At 42.5% G+C, this 20,336-nt stretch overlaps 1 protein-coding gene across 1 annotated transcript; it reads right to left on the bottom strand.

Moving 5' to 3' along the window:
• Positions 1–7,386: 7,386 nt before the first annotated feature.
• Positions 7,387–9,934, bottom strand: LOC101300632. Its single transcript, XM_004301563.1, has 4 exons — positions 9,078–9,934; positions 8,571–8,910; positions 8,326–8,484; positions 7,387–8,229 (listed from the first exon to the last, which is right to left on the bottom strand). Exons 1-4 carry the CDS (start codon positions 9,932–9,934, stop codon positions 7,387–7,389), a joined length of 2,199 nt encoding a protein of 732 aa, XP_004301611.1.
• Between the last annotated feature and the right edge of the window lie 10,402 nt (positions 9,935–20,336).

The following is a 20,336-nucleotide window of genomic DNA, read 5'->3' as shown; positions in this document are numbered from 1 at the left end:
TGTGCATGAACTCATACAATAAGTGGTGTCAATTATATCATGATGTTTTGGCTCCCCATAGTGAAAGTAAGTATAATTAGAGTTGACCGCGTCGATTGACACTTGTGTAATACCGAAAATTGATGACATTTCTACTACAATCATGCTTCAATATTGTAAACATCTCTATACGGTTCGATTTTCAAAATTTCATTTCCTCAATGGTGTCTCTCTAGATAAACACACGTTTACATAATATGAACTATACATGTTACGTCATATTATGTGCAACATAGTAAACATGTTATACCTCATTAGTAGGTTGATTGTGATATAGATGTTTAAGATTAAAATCATGAAAATTTGACCGTTTGATATAATTATGATAGTGAAGTATAGCAGTGTAACAAAATTTAAAAATTTTCGGAAACGTTTGGGTATCGATCAACTCGGTCAACCATAAATTCAACAATATCAATTTTACATCACACATCAGTATTAAAAAATAACCGTTGTGGCACTACAATAGGAAATTTATTAGGGTTTTTAGGGTTTAGGGTATTTTAGGGTTAGAGGTTGTGATACATACAACATAATATTGAAAACAATTGTGTGATATACCTTCACACAACATTTCTTAGTTGATTGTTGTAGGATGAAGAACTTAAGGTAGTATAGCCAAATGTAAGAGAAGGGCTTCATCATGACATAAAAATACATTATACAACCACAACTGAAAAGCCGTTGTGTGATTGTTGAAAATACTCTACTATCACACAACATGTTTGAGTGTTCCGTTGTTACATAAAGACCACCAAGACTATCCTTCATAAAAAATTTAGGTTTTCGGAGGATATGTAAGAGCAATTTTAAAACTAGAAGTTTGCAACCTAGCATGAGAGATACATCGTACAACAGATGTATAAAAAGTATTGTGTGATAGTTTAAATTGTATACATTCACACAACATTTATTTGTTTTACTGTTGTGTAACAAAACCCAGTTATATGTCAAACTAGAGTGGGGTTAGAAGCGAAATGGGCCTCATTTTTATCTGCATTCACACAACAAAATATTGTCCAAAGTGTTGTACTAGTTTACGGAAAAAAAATCTGGAATGATCTCAGACTATCCACATAACACCTGACAATTTCTGAACGTCGTATGAAGCATTTTTGAAATTTGTACAACCCTGCTATTATGAACCGTTGTGTGAAAAGTGTCGTTTGTTGCACTTATTGGCGTAGTGTAGCTAGCTAGTTGAAACTTCGAATAGTGGATCGATCAATTCGATAATGATCAGTACGGTGGTATTGGTTTCTTCCAAATATAAGTAGACAGTTCTTTTTATTTCAAAAGAGACATTATTAGAATGAATTTTAATAAGTTCTATGATGAAGCTTATTTTTCTCATGCATGCTTAAGATATGATGCTTTGCGATTTGGATTTGATGCCCTTACAGCTGAACAATTCTTGTCCTTAATCACTATCAAATATGAAAGTGGATATCTAATTGGACGTCAGTTGTCATATATGGCATAAATTAGATTGATTATTATTTGTTAATTAACATCGAGCTAGCTAGACAACTCTTATGATGATAAGAACGGTTTGTTGAACCAATTGTGGACTGGGTCCTTCAGCACATGTCAATTTGACATATTGTAATTTGGTATTAAGATGATCTTCCTTGTAATCTATTTTATCATTTATATGTTTGTATAGATATATTAGATGATTCAATTTCATGACAAAGCCATTATGGCATGGACAGCGCAATTAGCATAAATTTTAAGACACGAGGAAGTACATTATCCTTATAAAACGTTTTTAGTCTACACTAGTTCTTATATATCCAAAACCCTAACCTCAGTCTTTTAACTCCAAAAATACAAAAGGAAACGTGATTCTTGCTCCATTTTTTCTCTTCTTTTTAAGTCATCAACCAATTAGTGGCCACGGTTAATGCATATATGGGTTAGAACCTAAATCCATGGTATTATACATTGACCAGATCTTAAAACGTCACTACTAAATCCTCTTTTCCAGCTGATCCAGATGAAACACTGAGCATACACAAATCCATTTTTGCGATGATATTAGTTAACCTCATCTTCAAGTTATGAACCACAAATAATATAGACGGGAAATGAGATGAAGATCAAGACTCTAAAGTAAAACATGGTCATAAGAACGTGCTGGGCCTTGCATGTAATAGATTGGTCATAGTGATAGTGAAGTGTACCCAATTTTGGAGCACATAAACCTTATTTCCTGTTTAAAATAAGGTCAAAATTTACATGCATCACTTACCCATTCCAAAATATCATTCATTTGGAGGGGCAAAGGCCAGGCCCGGACCTGAAATTTTCAGACCTGAGTCGAACTCTTAAAGTTGGGCCCTCAATTCTTAATGTGCATTTCGTGTCATTTTTTTTTTATGAAATGCATTTTCTTTATAAAAAATTTTCGGGAACTAGCTAACAACAATTAAAACAACAAACAACATGTAATTTCTGAAAATATTCATGTAATATCCAAATATATGTAGAGATTAGCAAACCTCTCTATGTTTTAGTAATTTTATATCTAAATATTCTAGTTATCGTATTTGGATAATATTTTAATAATCATATTTTACATCATAAATCCTATTTACAAAAAAAATTTCTTATGTATGGACTTTAATGGATTTTAAGATATACTATAATTATGTATAACTTATTAAACTTGTATGGGCCCATCATGTCAGTATTTTTCTTTAATTTGACAAAAGTTGAGCTTGATTACTGTGCTAGTAGGATCTGGATATAATGAAAACTTGTTAATTTTTTTCTGGGCCCCTTATGACTCTGGGCCTTGAGTCGGCTCACTCCTCAGCCTCATGTCAAGTCCGGGCATGGCCAAGGCGTGTTGAAAATACACTCTATTTTTCTAACTCTATTATGCATGATAAATTTTAAATAGTTATGTTTCTGTATAATCCCGGACGGGTTCGTAGAAGCTGATGGCGTGTCTAGTAGACGGTCGACTATCTTCCTGCTGACCTGAAATAACGAGGGTGACCGGGGGCTTCCGGTCTTATCTCCTCCGAAGCTTAAGTCAATATCTTTTGGTCGAATGTAATAACTGAGGGTAGTTAATGATACCTGACAAGCTGATGGCTGGGCCATATTTATGGCCTAGAGTGAGTTCTCTTTACTTGAAAACTGATGTGGGACAATTGGCTTTGCTGTTACTTGAAACACCCAGCTCCTTTATCCCTTTTGAAACTGTTTTCGGCCCAATGCTGCCATCGAGGTCAGGCCCGACCCATCCTACTTATGGGCGGCCTTGTCGTGGTGGAATGCCTACTGGTTTATGGGCTTGGGAGGTTGTTTTATACACAACCAACTACAAGTCCCCCCAAGTTCCCGTTCAAGACACATCTTGAGTGGGGACTTGCTAAAATAAGCCCGTAGACCAGTATAATTCGAATGGGTCACGCCCATAGTCCCCCCAAGTCCGGACTCATGACGTGGGTTGAACGGGTGTTACCTTCTTTCATGGACAGGGGTAGCAAGCCCCTTCATCTCCTGTGTTACTACTCGAGTGACAAGGCGTTAACGTCGTCCGTGGTTTATCAAGCCACTTTCTCCGTTTTTAAAGGGATGATATTAAACTTATGCCTTTCTCGGTCGAATGAATGTCTTGGTAATACACAGCCGAGATGGGTCTTTTACTGGATGTTGCAATCCCGGTGACTTTCACCCGAGATGGATCTTGCACTAGATCTTATGATCTCGGTGACTTGCACCTGAGATTGGTCTGACAATGGGTCTTATAATCTCGATGACTCGCACCCGAGATGGGTCTTGCACTTGGTCTTATGATCTCAGTGGCTTGCACCCGAGATAGGTCTTATACTTGGTCTTATGATCTCGGTGACTCGTACCCGAGATGGGTCTTCCACTTGGTCTTATGATCTCGGTGACTCACACCCGAGATGAATCTTATACTTTGAAGTTTGCGCATCGCTGTGGCAGGTGCATTAAATGCATGTTCGCCAGATGTCGCAATATTCCTGGATATAACTGCCAAGCAATTAATGCACGTCGCTTCATTCTTTCCTTCTTCAAGAAGCAACGGCAGTTAAGCCACGTGGCACCATCCTGCGGTTTTAATCGGATGGCTAGGGGTGCCGCGTTTTAGGTTACAGGTTTTTTTAATGTGTCGGTTCGTGGATCGAGACGACTGCTCGCTGACTGCGTATAAACGCTTCCCCCTCCTTTTGTTTTTGTCTTCACTCTCTCACTCCACTCTTCGTTGGTCGTTCCGGTGTTTCCCTGCTTTCTCTCTGGGTTTCTCTGTTTCTCTGTTTCTCTGCTCTCTCTCTCTAGGTTTCTCTGCTGCCGATCCCTACGAATGTATGAGTTTCCGGCGTTGCTGCTATGTCGAAAATCTAGTAAGTTTCTGCGCTCTGCTTTTCTTCGTTCTGCTGCACTTGTAGGTTTTTACTTGTACCTATGTTGTTGCTTCTTTGGGTTGTGTTGTTTTTGCACTGGTTTGGTAAAAGATTGGGGATTTTGGGATTCTAGGGCTTTTTGAGTTTAGGCTGTGTTTCTCTGTGAATTTTGCGCTTGCTCCAGGCGGCGCATACTAATAGATCTTAGGGTTTGTTATACTAGGGTAGATGGATTCCCGAAGTACAACCGACTTAAGTGGGGCTAGCATATCCTCTCGGCTGATAATGGATGACGACGAGAGGATGGAGGAGTATATTAGTAGGCCATCCCGCCCGGGTGGATCGTCTTTAACTGGTGTACCCGCCCGGTGAGTGAACTGGGCAGAAGTAGTTTTTCATGGTGTCCCGATAACGAACGTCATCAACTTGGCTAGGCGATATATCTTGGAGGATGGCACTGTGTGTGACGAGCCAGAGGGCAGCATGACCCCGGCCAAGATCAAACAATTCCGCGAAGACTGGGGTATCCCGGAAATGATTACACTTCGCGGCCTTTACGAGGGCGAGTTGGCGTGTTACCCGAGAGACGGCTTCGTTGCTGTGCACGAGCACATGTTTAGGAACAGTTTCTCTCTCCCGCTCCCTCAGTGCTTGCAGTACATGCTGCGCATGCTTCAGCTAGCTCCCGGGTAGATTCCCTCAAACTAATGGCGCCAGTTGTTGTCTCTTGGCTACCTGTATTACTTGTCTGAGATGGGGTTTCCAACTATCAACGAGTTCCGAGCCCTCTACCGCCTCTCGTACTCGAATAAGCAGAATTATGCCGGGTGTGTTTCATTCTCCGCTCGGGATTACTTGCCTCCCGTTACAAATCTGCCTACTTCCATTAACAACAACTGGTGCTCGAAGGTTATGCTTGCCAGAGGTCCGTGGCAAAAGAATTGCCCTACGTACATCGTGCCCAACCGGTTCAGGTATATCCGGGATCAATCCTCTCGCTATCAGAAATCGAGAGGAAACGGATTGCCCTCGGACGAGGATCGCAGCTCGTACAACTTGACCTGGTGGGGTGTGCTAGTTCACTGTGAACTCGGCCGAATGCCTGGTGGGGTTCCCGCTAAATGTCTCTCGATTACTGTTTATACTTGCGCTTGTTCTCTGTTTCTCTGTTTCTCTGTTGCTTTACTAACTGTTGCGCTTGCTGGCAGCCAAGGTTCCCAGGCGTAAGCTCCGTCCCTCACACCCGCGCGACATGGCTTCGGACCTGGACTTGTTGCATGACCTCCTAGAGGTAGGAAAAACCGCTTCACACACTGAAGTGAACTTGGCGGACTCTACCGCCTGGGTTTCAAAGACGCCCGTGCTCATGGAGATTTCCGATGAAGGGTACGGAAAGCCGCATACTGACACGGATGAGCTCGGCAGGAGTGGTGACGTTGTCAACGTCAACTTGGGCGAGAAGAAGAAGAAGAAGCCATCGTCCAAGAAGTCAAAGTCTCAGCGTGACGACACTGTGACTTTGATCGGCCATAGCGTGACTAGGGCCTCTCCACCCCTGAAGAAGCAGAAATCGGCAGGTCCCTTGACCGGCGAACCTGTAAGTCTGGGCGCTCTTGCTCCTGCCCTTCCCCAGATCCGGAAGACACCCATCTGACAGATACTGGATGAGTATGGATGTGCCGATGAGAAGTTCGTCCGCGGCATGGTGGGCGATCTAAAGGAAATTGAGCTGGACCGGATCAGGGTGGGGTCTAACACTCTTTAGCAGAACCGGCAATACGCCCGGGAAGCGATGATGAAGGTAGGTTTCTCCTTTCTTATTCCAACTTACTTCCCGGGATGATATACTTTAACTTATTTTATTCTTGCAGGCTCTCTTCGCCGTCTATGCATTGACGCTGACAAAGACTCCAATGAGATGAAGGAGCGCTTGGATAGCCTTAATGACCAAATTATCTACCTCCGGGCCGAGCAGAAGAGGATGGAGAAAAGCTTAGAGGCCGAGAAGAAAGAGAAGCTCTCGTTGGCTGACAAGCTTGCCAAGCTCAACCTTCATACCAAGGATCTTGAGGGAAAAGCCGAGCGGGTGGCAGCTTTGGAGTGCGACATTGACACGCTTCAGCGGGAGAACGCTAAGCTAAGGGCGAAGCTGAAGGAAAGGGACGACCAGATTCTCGACCTGCAAGGCCAGATTCCTACTGAGGGCGAGCTTGTCGTGGCCAAGTTTAAGGAATCAGATAGCTCAAGGCCATGCTCAAGGCCACCCGGGATAGTGGGTTCACCGAGAAGTTCGCTGAATGGAGCTGCCTTGGGTATCTGGACAAGGCGAAGATGACCGCCGATATGATCGCTGCCCGGGAGGCCCGGGAGAGGGAGGCTAAGTCCAAGGCAGCTGCCGAGAAAGAGCTTCAGGAGACAGGCGAGCCGTCCGAGAAGGCTGCTGAGAAGGGCACCGAGGGGGATGACAACCAGGCGGAGTCGTCCCTGGGACGAGGAAGAAGACGACCATGAGGCATAAATTGTAATTTGTGTTTTTTTTTTCCTTGCAAGACATTGGCTTTGTGCCTTATCCCGGTGATTACACATTCCGATGACTTTTGTAAATACCCATTGGTGGTATACGCCCGGCATCTCGGGTTTTAATATATAATGCCTTGTTCAATTTTATTGCTTGCTTCTCCTGTGTTATGCAATTTGTATTATACCTATCCCACTCGGTGTTACTGGGAATTTCAATTGCGTACGCCTCTCGGTGGATTACTTATCCCGTTCGACTTTACCCGGGATCTTATTAATTTATGCATCTTGGTGGATTGCCTATCATTAGAATTTGAATTCAACTTCCCCATTCTTGTATTAAATCTTTCAAAATGAATGGAGGCATCCTCCGGGACTTGTTGTTCTCCCTGAGGGCAGCAACACTAGTGAATATACATGTTACAAAAATGGGTCTTGTCCCCCTTTAGACTGGGTAGAACCTTAGGTGCTCCGTATTCCATGGGTGTCCGGTGACTATCCCATCCTGATCCCGGAGAAAGAAAGTTGATGGGCCGACCTCTTCAATAATCTCATACGGTCCCTCCCAAGTTGGGTCCAAGGCCACTGTCTTGGTCATGATTTTCTTCATTACCCAGTCCCCCAGTCCCAACATCCGGGCCCTGACTTTATTATTGTAATGGCGTGCAACTTGCTGCTTATAAACTTGATTGTGCAAGTCTGCTCTCTCCCTCCTTTCCTCGATGAGATCAATATTCAACTGGAGGCCTTCCTTGTTGGTGGTGGCATCAAAGTTCTCGACCCTTCCCGATGATATCAATGTCTCGATCGGCAGGACAGCCTCCGTGCCAAAAGCCATACTAAAAAGTGTTTCTCCCTTGGCTTCAGTTGTCGTAGTCCTAATTGCCCATAACACCTCTGACAGCTTCTGTGCCCACAGACCCTTTGCGTCTTCTAACTTCTTCTTCAGAAGCTTTTTGATGATTTTGTTAACTGCCTCTACCTGACCATTGGTCTGAGGGTGTGCCATCGATGCGAAAACCATCTTGGTGCCCATGCCCTTCGTGAATTCAATCAGATGGTTGTTGTTGAATTGTGTTCCATTGTCCGTGACGATTGTCTTCGGGACCTCGAATTTGCAATATATGTTCTTCATCAGGAAATTCTTTACACACTCGGTGGTTATCTTCCCCAGGGGCTCCACCTCCACCCACTTCATGTAGTAGTCAACCGCAACTATCATGTACTTGAACTGCCCAGGAGCCGTTGGCAGTATCCCAATGAGATCAAGGCCCCACTGTGTAAAAGGCTAGGGCGACAACAATATTGATAGAGCAATGGAAGGGGAATGTATCCCGTTGGCGTGCAAATGGCATTTACGGCATCTCGCTGACATCTTATCTACCATGGCGCCCATGTTGGGCCAGAAGAACCCTGTGCGAAAGGCCTTATGTGCTAACGACCGAGATCCAGAGTGGTTCCCGCACACCCTTCGTGGATTTCTCCCATGATCACTTCTCCTTACTCCTCTATCACGCACTTGAAGTTTGAGAAACTGTAGCCTCTGCGGTATAGCTTCTTGTTCATGAGTGTGTATCTGGCACATCTCGATTGCAATTTTCGTGCTTGCCGCCTGTCTTCCGGGCGCACCCCTTTCTTCATGAACTCGATTATTGGGTCCATCCACATTGGCTCCCCAGCTCCCGCCTCGACCATGAATATTTTCGAGATTGTTTTACTGATACTCGGTTTTCCAAACACCTCAATCCTTGCCTTCTTTCTGCCTTTCCCAGGCCCTCCGGTGGCTAACCGGGCGAGGGCATCTGCATTACTGTTTTCCTTATGAGGAATGTGAGAAAGAGAGGCCGAGTTGAAACGTTGCATGAAGGCTTTCGACAACGCTTGGTAGGAGTTCAATTGAGGCTCCTTTGCTTCGAAGCTCCCGTTGACTTGATTCACAACCAGCTGTGAATCACTGAACACCTCCACTCTATCCACGCCAATATCTCAGGCAAGTTGCAATCCACCAATCAAGGCCTCGTACTCGAACTCTGCTGCATTGTTCGAGGTGTGGAATTGGAATTCCAAGGCATACTCATGTTTGAATCCGTCGGGGGTTTCCAATATTATTCCCGCCCCGTTTTTTTTTCTTATCACTGAGTCGTCAACAAAAAGCTTCCAGAGTTGTGCCGGCGGCTCCCCGATATGCATCTCCTTGCCCGCTCCGGGACGACGGCCTCGGAGGACTCTCCCACAACTTGCACGGGCGTGAGCTCAACTGACTCTCCCACAACTTTCATGGGTGTGAGCTCAAATATAAAGTAAGCAGCTACTTGGCCCTTGATTGCCACTCTCGGCCGGTAGTGGATATCAAATTCCCCCAGTTCAATTGCCCATTTCACCAGCCTCCCGTTGATCTCTGGCTTTTGCATGATCTGCCTCAGGTGGTGGTTGGTATAAAGGGTTATCGAGTGAGCTTGGAAATAGTGCCTGAGCCTTCTGGCGGTTACAATAAGTGTCAAGGCTAATTTCTCAACGTCCGGGTACCTGCTCTCTACAGGTGTGAATCCCTCCCCAGCGTAAAATACAGCGTGCTCGATATCAGACTCTTTTCTTATCAGGACCGAGCTAACTATTGTCTGTGACGCTGTGATATACAGATAAAGCATCTCGCCCAGGATAGGCTTTGACAAAACCGGTGCGGACATGAGGTACGCCTTTATCTGCTTGAAAGCCTCTTCTTGCTTGGGTCCCCATACTATCTCCTTACATCTCTGGTCTCTTAACAGCCGGAAGAAGGGGGCACACTTATCCGTGAGTCGTGACACAAACCTAGCCAGTGCGACAATCTTCCCGGCCAACGACTGCACTTGGTTCCTGAGCGTGGGTCTTTCCATATCTAAGATGGCCCAGATTTTCTTCGGGTTGGCTTCAATTTCCCTCCAGCTGATTATGTGGCCCAAGAACTTCCCTTTAACAACCCCGAAGATGCACTTCTGAGGGTTCAACCTCATCCCGAACCTTATTATGACCTCGGAGACTTTCTCAAGATGCCCTACATGCTCCTAGGCTTTTAGACTTTTGACCAGCATGTCATCGACATATACTTCCATTATTTTCCCGAGATACTTGGCGAACATGACATTCATCAACCGCTGGTAAGTGGCTCCCGCATTCTTCAGCCCGAAAGCCATTACCTTATAGCAATACAGGCCCATGTCGGTCGTGAAGGCCGTGTGTTCCTCATCCCTTGGATCCATCTAGATATGGTTATAGCCCGTGTAGGCGTCCATGAAGCTCAATAGGTCGAACCTGAACGTGGAGTCCACCAGTTGATCTATGCGTGGGAGCGGGAAGCTATTCTTTGGGCATGCTCTGTTGAGATTTGAATAGTCCACGCACATCCTCCATTGTCCTATTGACTTCTTTGGAACCATGACCACATTGGCCAACCATTGGGGGTATCTAACCTCCCTAATGAACCTGATGTCCATCAGTTTTTGAACTTCCCCCCTCATGTGTCACACCCTGACCTTAGGGTATGACTAAATGTGATGGATTAAGTTGAAAATAGAAAACCTGACGAATTATTATTTTTTCTTTAAACTTGGAAGGAAGCAAGACATCATAACTAAATAACTAAAACTTTGGATGTGTTAGCATATTGGAGGAAGTAAGAATCATACTGTTGAAAATAAGGAGGTGAAATATGAGAGATAAACATCTCAAATATCTTTATTTTCCAATAAGTTGTAAACTAGAGCTGTAATCAAAATATAATGAATAATATTTGCTTTTCCAAAACTTATTTGCATTGTACAGTAGTCTAACAGTAATACATAGAAGTTCAAATACAACTTTAAACATAGCTTCATTTCTTGGTTTAGTTCTCCTCAAAGATACAAAAGGAACAACAGAATTTGATATGCAAAAAGTATTAGAACAAACTTTGCATTTGATACAATACAATAGTTGAATTTCGAAACCAACCATCACATATGGTATCATAACCATACCAAGTTATTGCTTTAAGAGCTAAACAACTATTCTAACCCTTTAAAACAAGGTAACATCAACAACATACTCAATTCAAATGTAACAAAGCAATGCAGTCCAAGATAACACAAGCACCCAGGCACAAGCGAAGCACAGCCAACACCATCACATAATAATACCAAAACTTCAACTCAAGTACTCTAGAGTATCATGAACTTGTCCATTTATGGACTACCTGAAAACAACAAGAATATAGGGAATGAGCTTCACAAGCTCAGTAGGTACAACAAAATAATCTTTATAACAAAGACTCTAATTCAACATGCATGCACTTGGAAAAGAAAGGCAGGAACATGCTTGAAGATTAAGTAAGATAACCAAAGAGGTGAGATCAAACCCCAATAATTGCTACTGCACTAGTGAGAAAAATCAGAAGTCTGGAAGTAGAATAAATGAACTCGACTCAAAGATAACATTGGAATTTCAGATATCACACCTTACTAAGTATAACAAGCATCAGCAGCCAGTATACACAAACAAAGTAGAAGAAAGCCAATCATAAGGATAACCTGACAACAAGGTCAACAGATAAGAATAATCATGAACCAACAAAAGTGTCGATGAGAAAACTCATGAAGCTCATAGAACTTTCTTTCACTCGAATTTCAACAAATCCTTAAGATGCCGGTTAGAGCCCACCGCCCAGCTATACCACCGAGCAAACCACACACATGCGGTACCCTGATCAGGTTTAGGGTTAAACAACCCAAGGGAGGCACAATCCCCACTCACATAATTCACCGGACCTAACCGAACAAAACATTTGAAATCCAATCATTTCTTTCCAAGAAGTTTTACTTTCCAAACCAACTGATCAAATAAGGATTTCAGAAACAAATTTGAAATCCCTTTTCAAAATATAGTATGATACTACCCAGAAATAGAGCTGTGACATGAACCTCTGTTCTTTCAATAGAAGGGAATTTGAACAGCGCAGACCATTATGTGAAGACCAAATGGGCAGGTTCAAATACGTTTAGAACAATGAGGTAGAGAAACTTGAGTTCATAAACTCACAGATGAAATGAAGTAATATCAAAGAATGGAAGCTTGTTTCCTAGCACTGTCAAGCAGGTGATAAGAATCAGATTTTCAATAGCTAGGTGGACATGAGGCAAATATCATTACATGATTTTTGAACAAGGACAGCAGCAAGCATAAATAAGACTAATCAAAAGATTGGACCTGGTATTTACATAAATAGAGTTGCTTTGAGGACTCAGTATGAAGCTGCATTTAGGAACCATATTTTTAATACTAAGAAACATGATGACCGATAGTGAAGAACTTGACCAAAAAGGGACCAGCAGTATGCAGTACTCCAAAAGCAATGTATTGAAGTTCACTAAAAATAAGAGTAACATTTTGAAAATGCCAACCGATCATAGTTTTATGGCTCTCTGAGGTTTTCCTTGTAGAATGGATACAGAGCGTGGGATTTAAAGCATGAGAGGCTCACAAGGCTTATAATTGATTTAACAAGTTCTGACAAACAGTTTGGTTTGGAACTTTACAGTAATGACTCAGTAATATACGAAACATGAATCAAAGAGACTTGGCTTAAATAAGTTCCACAAGAAAGATTCTTTTATGAACATGACAAGAAGTCTTGAATACACATGGATACCAGCTTTTAACATGAAAGAAATCTGAACAAGATGAAATACTACAAAGCTTGTACAAAGAGAACTAAACAGGGATATAGATAGCGGGGTACTTAAAGAATCTTTGGAACAAGGATTAACAACACAATTACTTATCAAAAGAAACAAAGCATGATTTTTATTGATACCAAACTGTAGTGATCAAATGCTATTAACAAAAGCTTTATAAGAATAACCAAAACAGTAGTATAGTTTACTCACAATAATTGCTGAAGGACTAGATCCATGACAGAGTTAAAATATCAAATATGGATAGTAGAAATAGTAGCTATGTTTAATAGTTGGCTGAAGAACCAAATCAAATTTTTGGAACAAGATTAATGAATATTTTATCAGTAAGGAAATCAATACTTGGACAACAGAACTGACATGATACCATTGAGTATGATGGATGTACTTATAGTGCAAAACAGATCTTGGTAATTGTCGACAAAGAACGAGCATTTCAATTATAAAGTTCAAAAGTTTAGGCACTAGAAAGAATGAGAACTTTGTTTTGAATCAATCACAAAATGGAACTTGAACACACTACAAAGGATTCCATCAACATAAAAGGGGTCGTCAAAATTAGAACATCCAAGACAAAACAAGGGTGTTTACTGCCCAGAATCAATTGATAACCACAAGCTATGATGCACGGACACGAATACAGGGTATGGGTACGATACGATACGATACGATACGGGGATACATTTAAAAAAAAAAAAAGGATACGGGTACGTTTCGAGAAATAATAAAAATTATATTTATAATATTAATAAATCTATTTGATAAAAAATTGTGAAAATAATTATAGAATAAAAACAAACAAACAAACAAAAATGTATATTATTATACAAGAACAGAAGAGTATATAGCATATTCAATATTCAATAAAGTCTAAAGAAAGCCAAGAGTCCGAGACAATTATACATACAAAAACTCAAACACATTCACGTACAAACAAAATAGAATTCAAAAACATCTCTCTTTGATCAAAGAGACATATTGACCACATCTCTTTATAGTAGTTGAGAGTTGGCTTGTTGTTTTATAAAGAAGAAAGAAACAGAGTCGGTGGCTTCACTGGCTTGCTAGCCTGCGTTTCAATCTTCCCAGAGCCGACAAAACTCTTCTCAAATCTCAATCGCTCCAAGTCTCCAACTCTTGAACCCCCAATCTGCAAAGCTTGCGAAGGCAGCAAAGCTACTGGTACCCAGTCACTCAAGGCCACGATTCATGAACCCAAAGTCGATTTGACGATTTCAAGCTTGAGGAATGAGGAGAGAAGAGCAGAAGAGAGGATTCGATACAACTGCTGCAGTGCTGCTGCGTATTAGGTTAGGTATTTATTTTTTTCTTCAATTTTTTCAACAGACAAAAATACCCAAAATGTATCCAATCTGTATCCAAAACGGATCCATACGGTCAAACTAGACTAAATAGTCTTCCATACGTATTTCAACCTCAGGATACGTATCTGAGGCGTATCCGGGTCGTATCCATATCCGATACGGATACGATACAGCATTCTCAATTTTTAGCCGTATCCATGCATCGTAGACCACAAGTGCAGATCATCACCAACAAAAGAGATCAAGGTCCCAAAAAGGCATTAAAACTCAATAACTCACAAGTGAACAAAACTTGTCAGCAAGTTGCAATTAAGAACAATCGCATAGGCAACTTTCCAACACAATCATACCAAATACACATCAAACTAGAGTCAAAGCTATAAAGAAAAGTTTGTTTTCCCTTACCTCAAATCCAAGCAATCAACAGCTAAAACTTCAAGAGAAGCAACAAAACTCTAAAGCAATCACGCTATACCAGCACCCAAACAATCCCAAAGCAATCAAGCCACCTAAACAAGATTACAACAGTTTATACCTGAACGGTTTGGAAACGCTGAAACTGAACAACTGGGTTTGAAAAGATGGGAGAGATTCAAACTTACTGGAGTTGAACAAGATAAACAAGAAGTTTCAAATCTTGGACAGTGTTCCCGACGACTCTTTGAAGCTATTGAGAAGTGTAGATTTTTCTTTGAAGTTTTGGGGTGAGTGAATTGATGTTTAGAACGAAATAGGAGAAGGAAGAATCGGGAAAAAAGGAGAAGGAGGACGTGTATGGTCAAAGGATTAAGGACACTGGGGACAGACAAATCAATGGCAAAGAGCAAGCAACGTGTTCTTCCAGAATATATAGATATTTCTTTTCCCCCAAACAGATACTTTTCATACCAAAAAATAATAATAAAATAAAAACTATATAGACAGGAAAATCTAGATTGAAATTATATTGGTAAACCCAAAATAGCAATAAAAATCTATTCATAATCATATAATGAAACACAGAGAAAAGAAAATCTGATTTGGAAATATAATTGATAGTCCAAAATATAATCAAAATCAAAATCAAAATCCTAGTCAGAGAAGAAAACACACAAAAGCAATTCGATAAATAAACCTAATTAAAATTGCGATCATTACATCATGGCTTCGTACTTCTCTGGCTTGAACGTTCTTCGCTTTTGCCGCACGGGAGGGAATCCTTTCTGGATTCCTAGCTTATGCGTTACTATTCCACTTGATATCTCGGGCATGTCCTTATATGTCCAAGTAAATGCCCCACTGTTTCTTTTCAAGAAATCTATCAGGGTCGCTCGCACTCCGGGTGCATATCCCGTCTCGATGGTCCACTTCCGCTCCGGGAACTCATCTGAGATCGATACCGCTTCCGTTTCTTCCACTGATCCAGGACGTTCCTCATCCGAGTCAGTATCATCTCTGGAATCAATATAAGGATCCGAGGGGGATGTTGTGACTTGGCTTGCCGATAGAACCTCTGACCTTTTCCTCCCGGTATCTACCGCATAGCAGCTCCTTGCCGCCCCTTGATCTCCCCGGATCGTAATGATTCCCGTTGGAGTTGGGAGCTTCATCATCAACATATGACCAGCCATGAACAACTTTAGTTTTCATAAAGCGGGCCTTCCTAAGAACCCGTTGTAAGACGACTCGCAGTGCACAACAATAAACTCTATTGTTGCTCGGGCAACTCCCTCCCGGCCTTCCAAGCTTACTCCAAAACTATCCGAGCCGAGGGGATGAACAACATCGCCCGAGAAACTGATCAATGGCTCATGGTCTTGTATCAACTTGTTGCTTCCTCGATGTAGTCCTTTCTAGACACTCCTGAATAATACGTTGACTGAGGCTCCCGTATCAATGAGGATCTTCTTCGTGATATAGTGATCGAGCTGCAACGTTATCAGGAACAGATTCTCGTGCTGCCTTATTCCCTCCTCTTCGTCTTCCAGGAAGGTTGCGGACTTCCAACCGGTAGCTACCCGCTGATTATTGCTTCTTCCAAAGGCGAAGACTTCCCTGCCATCCCTCTGTCCCGTACATTGCTTTTTTGCCTTGTTGCTCCTGTTATCTATACAGGACCCGCAATGGATGGTGTTGATTGTCCCATATACTTCAATTGCCCCTATGTGTCTTGGCCCGGGCACATACTACTGCAACTTTCCTTCTTTTATCCGATGTTCTACTACCCTTTTTAATTCTATGCAGCTGTTAATGTTATGGCTCGTCTCTCCGTGGTATCCACAAAATTTTTCGGTATCTTCCTTGGTGAGCCGAGATGGGGGAAACTTCCAGGCCGGGGGAGACGGAATGGCAGACTTATTCTCGTTCCATATCGCCTTGTAAGTGGCGTTGAGCGCTGAGAAATGCTCCTTATCTGTTGGTGCCACTCTCGCATACCCGGTATCTTAGTAAGGCCCTTTTGCCTTCCCTTGCGGTTTATGCTGCTTCCCTGTCTTCCCCTAGGTCCTTCCTTTGTGCCTCTTTCCAGCTGGGTACGAGTCTAGTTCTCGTTCTCCCTTCCAAGCTCTAACCTCTTGGATCACTTGCACCGGGGACCTCCCTTCGTCCTTCCTTTTCCCGACAGAGGTTCCCCCATAAGTATATATCATGGTCCGCTTGTGCATGCCTGATCGCCATTTCCATAAGCTCGTCGTAGCCTTGTGGATTTTTGATTTTTACAGCATACAAAAACTTCCCAGGCAACAATCCCTGAATGAACGCCTCCCTCACAACCTTCTTGTCAAAGCTCCTGACTCTAGCTGTGGCACCTTGCCATCTGTTCAAGAAAGCTTTCAAACCTTCTCCCATATCCTGCTTTACTTTGAACAGCTAGGCAGTGTTCTGCCCGTCCGTCCGTAAAATGAATCTATTGACGAACTTGTCAGCCAGCTCCCGGAAGCAATCAACCGAGTTCGACAGGAGTTCGTAGAACCAACTTAGCTCTTCCCCAGCTAAAGTTTCCTGGAACAGATTGCAGCATATCGCATCCGAATACCCTTTAACATTCGTGTGAGACTTGAAACTATCGAGGAAGAGATGGGGGTCACGATCCCCATTGTAACTAAGTTTCAATGGCTTGGCCATGTTCGGTCGAACGGACCGGGTGATCGCTCTTGTGAACGGTCCCCCCTTTCTTCGAAACTCGCGCGGGTGGGGTTACGTGTTCCTCTTCTCTTGGCGTCTGAGATTCGGTCTGCCAAACTCGCCACGCTATCCCGGATTGTTATTAAGGTTTCTTCCATCTCTCCTTGTCTTCCAACTTGGGCTTCCGGGATGGGCTCGGGCAAGGGCGGCGGTCCCTCGTTCCGCATTTCATCAGGGAACAAGCTCGTCCCGATATGCACGGTCATACGGTTTGCTCCCACCGGAGCGCCCATCTGTCAAGACGTGGCCGCCCGGTCTGTCTCCGCCGCCCGGTCCAACGCCTCCCGATGCTCAACCCCCCGAGCTAGCTCACTTATGAGCGTGGCGTTATCCTTTTCCAACATGCGCTCCCTCTCGGAGGCTTCCTCTCGATCCCTTACAGTCTACCGCTGCAGCCGAGTGATCTGGGCCCTCATATCTTCAAACATCTCGGCTACCTCTTGGGGATTTAGATCTCGCGGCACATACTCTGGTGTTTCATCCCGCAGTGTTCTTTCCACTCTTTTTGGGGTCCTTCCGTATATCACCTCCCTCTGCTCTAGCTGTCTCGCCTCCTGCCCTTGCTGCTCGATTAACTCAGCCATCGAGTCACGTTGGCTTTTTGTAAAGATTCCCACAGACGGCACTAAATGTTTCTGTACAATCCCAGATGGATTCACAGAAGCTGATGGCGTGTCTAGTAGATGGTCGACTATCCTCCTGCTGACCTGCAATAACGAGGGTGACCGGGGGCTTCCGGTCTTTCCTCCTCCGAAGTTTAAGTCAGTATCTTTTGGCCGAATGTAATAACTGAGGGTAGTTAATGATACCTGACAAGCCGGTGGCTGGGCCATATTTATGGTCCAGAGTGAGTTCTTTTTACTTGAAAACCGATGTGGGACAATTGCTTTTGCTGTTACTTGAAACACTCAGCTCTATCCCTTTTGAAACTATTTCCGGCCCAACGCTGCCACCAAGGTCAGGCCCGACCCATCCTACTTATAGGCGGCCTTGGTCGTGGTTGAATGTCTGCTGGTTTACGGGCTTAGGAGGTTATTTTATGCACAACCGACTACAAGTTAAAAATTCAGCTGATTTTTGTCACACCCCGGACCCGGTGTCAGTGGTTTCCAAGCACTTAACACCGAATCCGAGGCGTGAGCGGGAAAAGTAAAAAAAATAAAATAATTTCAAATATTTTTCCAAAAATTATAAAAATAAAAGAAAATAGAACATTTACAAATAACAAAACTAATTACAACAGTAAAATAGGTCTTGAGGTTTAGCTCACTTCTAATCTTCTGTAACTCTTCTATGCTCTTCGTACACGTCAGAGTTAATCTTCTAGAAAGATGTATCCTTGTACGAACCTGAACAAGACTCATAGAGGTAAGCTTACACTCAGTAGGGCTGAACTTTCTTAGGTTATTCTTATTTAAGTCGCAAAATCAAGTTATCAAGTAACAAACAATACTTTAAATATAAATAATAACAATTCAATTCGTATATGTAAATGAACTTCCTCCACTCGATTACTGGCTTATTAGTCCATACATCAAAGACATATGAGCCTAGACGTCACATATCGTATAGATGTCTCCAATATACGACCTAACAAATCAGTAATATCTTACCAACTGTATCATTTTTGTTAGTTGTCTTGTTATACTCATGGTCTCCAAACCTGAAACCCGATAAGATCATTTTATCGATGTTCGTTGTCGAAATGGCATACATTCCCTGAATTTGTGCACGTGTGGGCTACCTTGGATCTTGGACAACCCATGAAGAAACTCAACTACACAAAATGTATTTATTCTATCAATCTCATTCATATCTCCATAATCACCAATCTCACTAATCTGACAATTCCTCACAATGAAATATATATGTCAATGAATATCAATATTCGCTATATAACATCCAATACATGCTTTTAATGAAAAGCGATAACATCGATCACATAAATCAACGATATCAAGAATATCGAAAACAATAACAATCAAGAGTTATATCATTCAATTACACACAAATCAGTCATTTCAATTATAACTATTTATCAATTTAAATAAAGGTTCCGCGAGAGACCCTACCTGGAATCCGAGCGTTAGTTTTGACGCCAAACAAAATTAGTAACACTGCGACACGTTTTTTGAAATCTTTATCCTTTTGGAAATACGAGCGTCTGTCTAATTTCCTGTATCGAATCCTTATTCCGAGAAAGTAGACAAATCCACATTTACCATACTTCTATATCTTGAAATCCAGCAGCCATATCATTTTTATCACCACACTTCAAGTCGCTTTCAAGTTTGCTCATGTAGTCATTCCAATTAGTCAATTACTAACTCATGTCTAACTTTGATATGGACACCCAACATACTTTGCATTAATAATAAATCCTTGCTCCATTTCCCATTTGCTATCCATGACTATCAACCCCAAAACAATTCGACTCCATCAAGTTCCTCAAATTGTTAAACACAACCAAACTCATCAATCCAAACTCATCTTCCCTTTCACCCAATTTAAGCTCAATTCCGAATAGCATAACAATACCAATATCACCAAGCTTCTCCATTTATGGAATTGAGACATAACAACACGAATTCTGTTCTAATAAACCAAAATCATATCTTGCAGTTCATAACTAACTAGAAATCACCAAACACATATGGAAACATCACCACTACCGCCACCACCATTGTGGACGGTGAACGCAACAACCTACACAAACACAGTAATCCTTCAATTTCCCAACTCTTCCATTTTTCTGGAACCAAGCCTCTCAACTTCTCAATTCAATTTCAACGATTCCAGAAAACATATTAATCATGTTTATGAACAAAACTGAATCAAGGATGAGCTGAGGCCAGCACCACCACCGCACACGGTGGTCAACAACCTGCCCAAAATCCAAAATCGCCAAAACGCAACCAAACTCAATTCCATGCATATACAGAGATAAAGCTCGAAGAGAAGATCAACTTTCCTACCTGAGTTGGAATCGAAGGTGGCCGGAAAATATCGAACCCGTGCCGGAAAACATCGAACCCTTGCTGGAAAATCCCAGAACTTCTTCTCTTCGATTCTCCCTCACCTGACCTCGTCTCGACAAGCTGAAGTCACAGGAACGTCGACGAGACCGAGACGAAGCTTCCAATACCAACCTTGCTCGTCGTCGTGGCCGGAATCGAAAAATCTCCGGCAGACCCAGCCTC

Source organism: Fragaria vesca, linkage group LG5 (genome assembly GCF_000184155.1).
Source record: "Fragaria vesca subsp. vesca linkage group LG5, FraVesHawaii_1.0, whole genome shotgun sequence".
Classification (NCBI taxonomy): domain Eukaryota; kingdom Viridiplantae; phylum Streptophyta; class Magnoliopsida; order Rosales; family Rosaceae; genus Fragaria; species Fragaria vesca.
Note: the sequence above shows the minus strand (reverse complement) of the source record. Positions and strands in the feature narration are given on the sequence as shown.

Bases quoted from the DNA above. Each gene is read 5' to 3' on its own strand.
- LOC101300632 (XM_004301563.1), bottom strand. From the start codon at position 9,934: ATGAGGTTGAACCCTCAGAAGTGCATCTTCGGGGTTGTTAAAGGGAAG. The intron at 8,485-8,570 runs GTGCGCCCGGAA...GCTATACCGCAG, and splicing joins TCGAGTTCATGAAGAAAGGG to AGGCTACAGTTTCTCAAACT. The intron at 8,230-8,325 runs GTAGATAAGATG...TTGTCGCCCTAG, and splicing joins GGCCCAACATGGGCGCCATG to CCTTTTACACAGTGGGGCCT.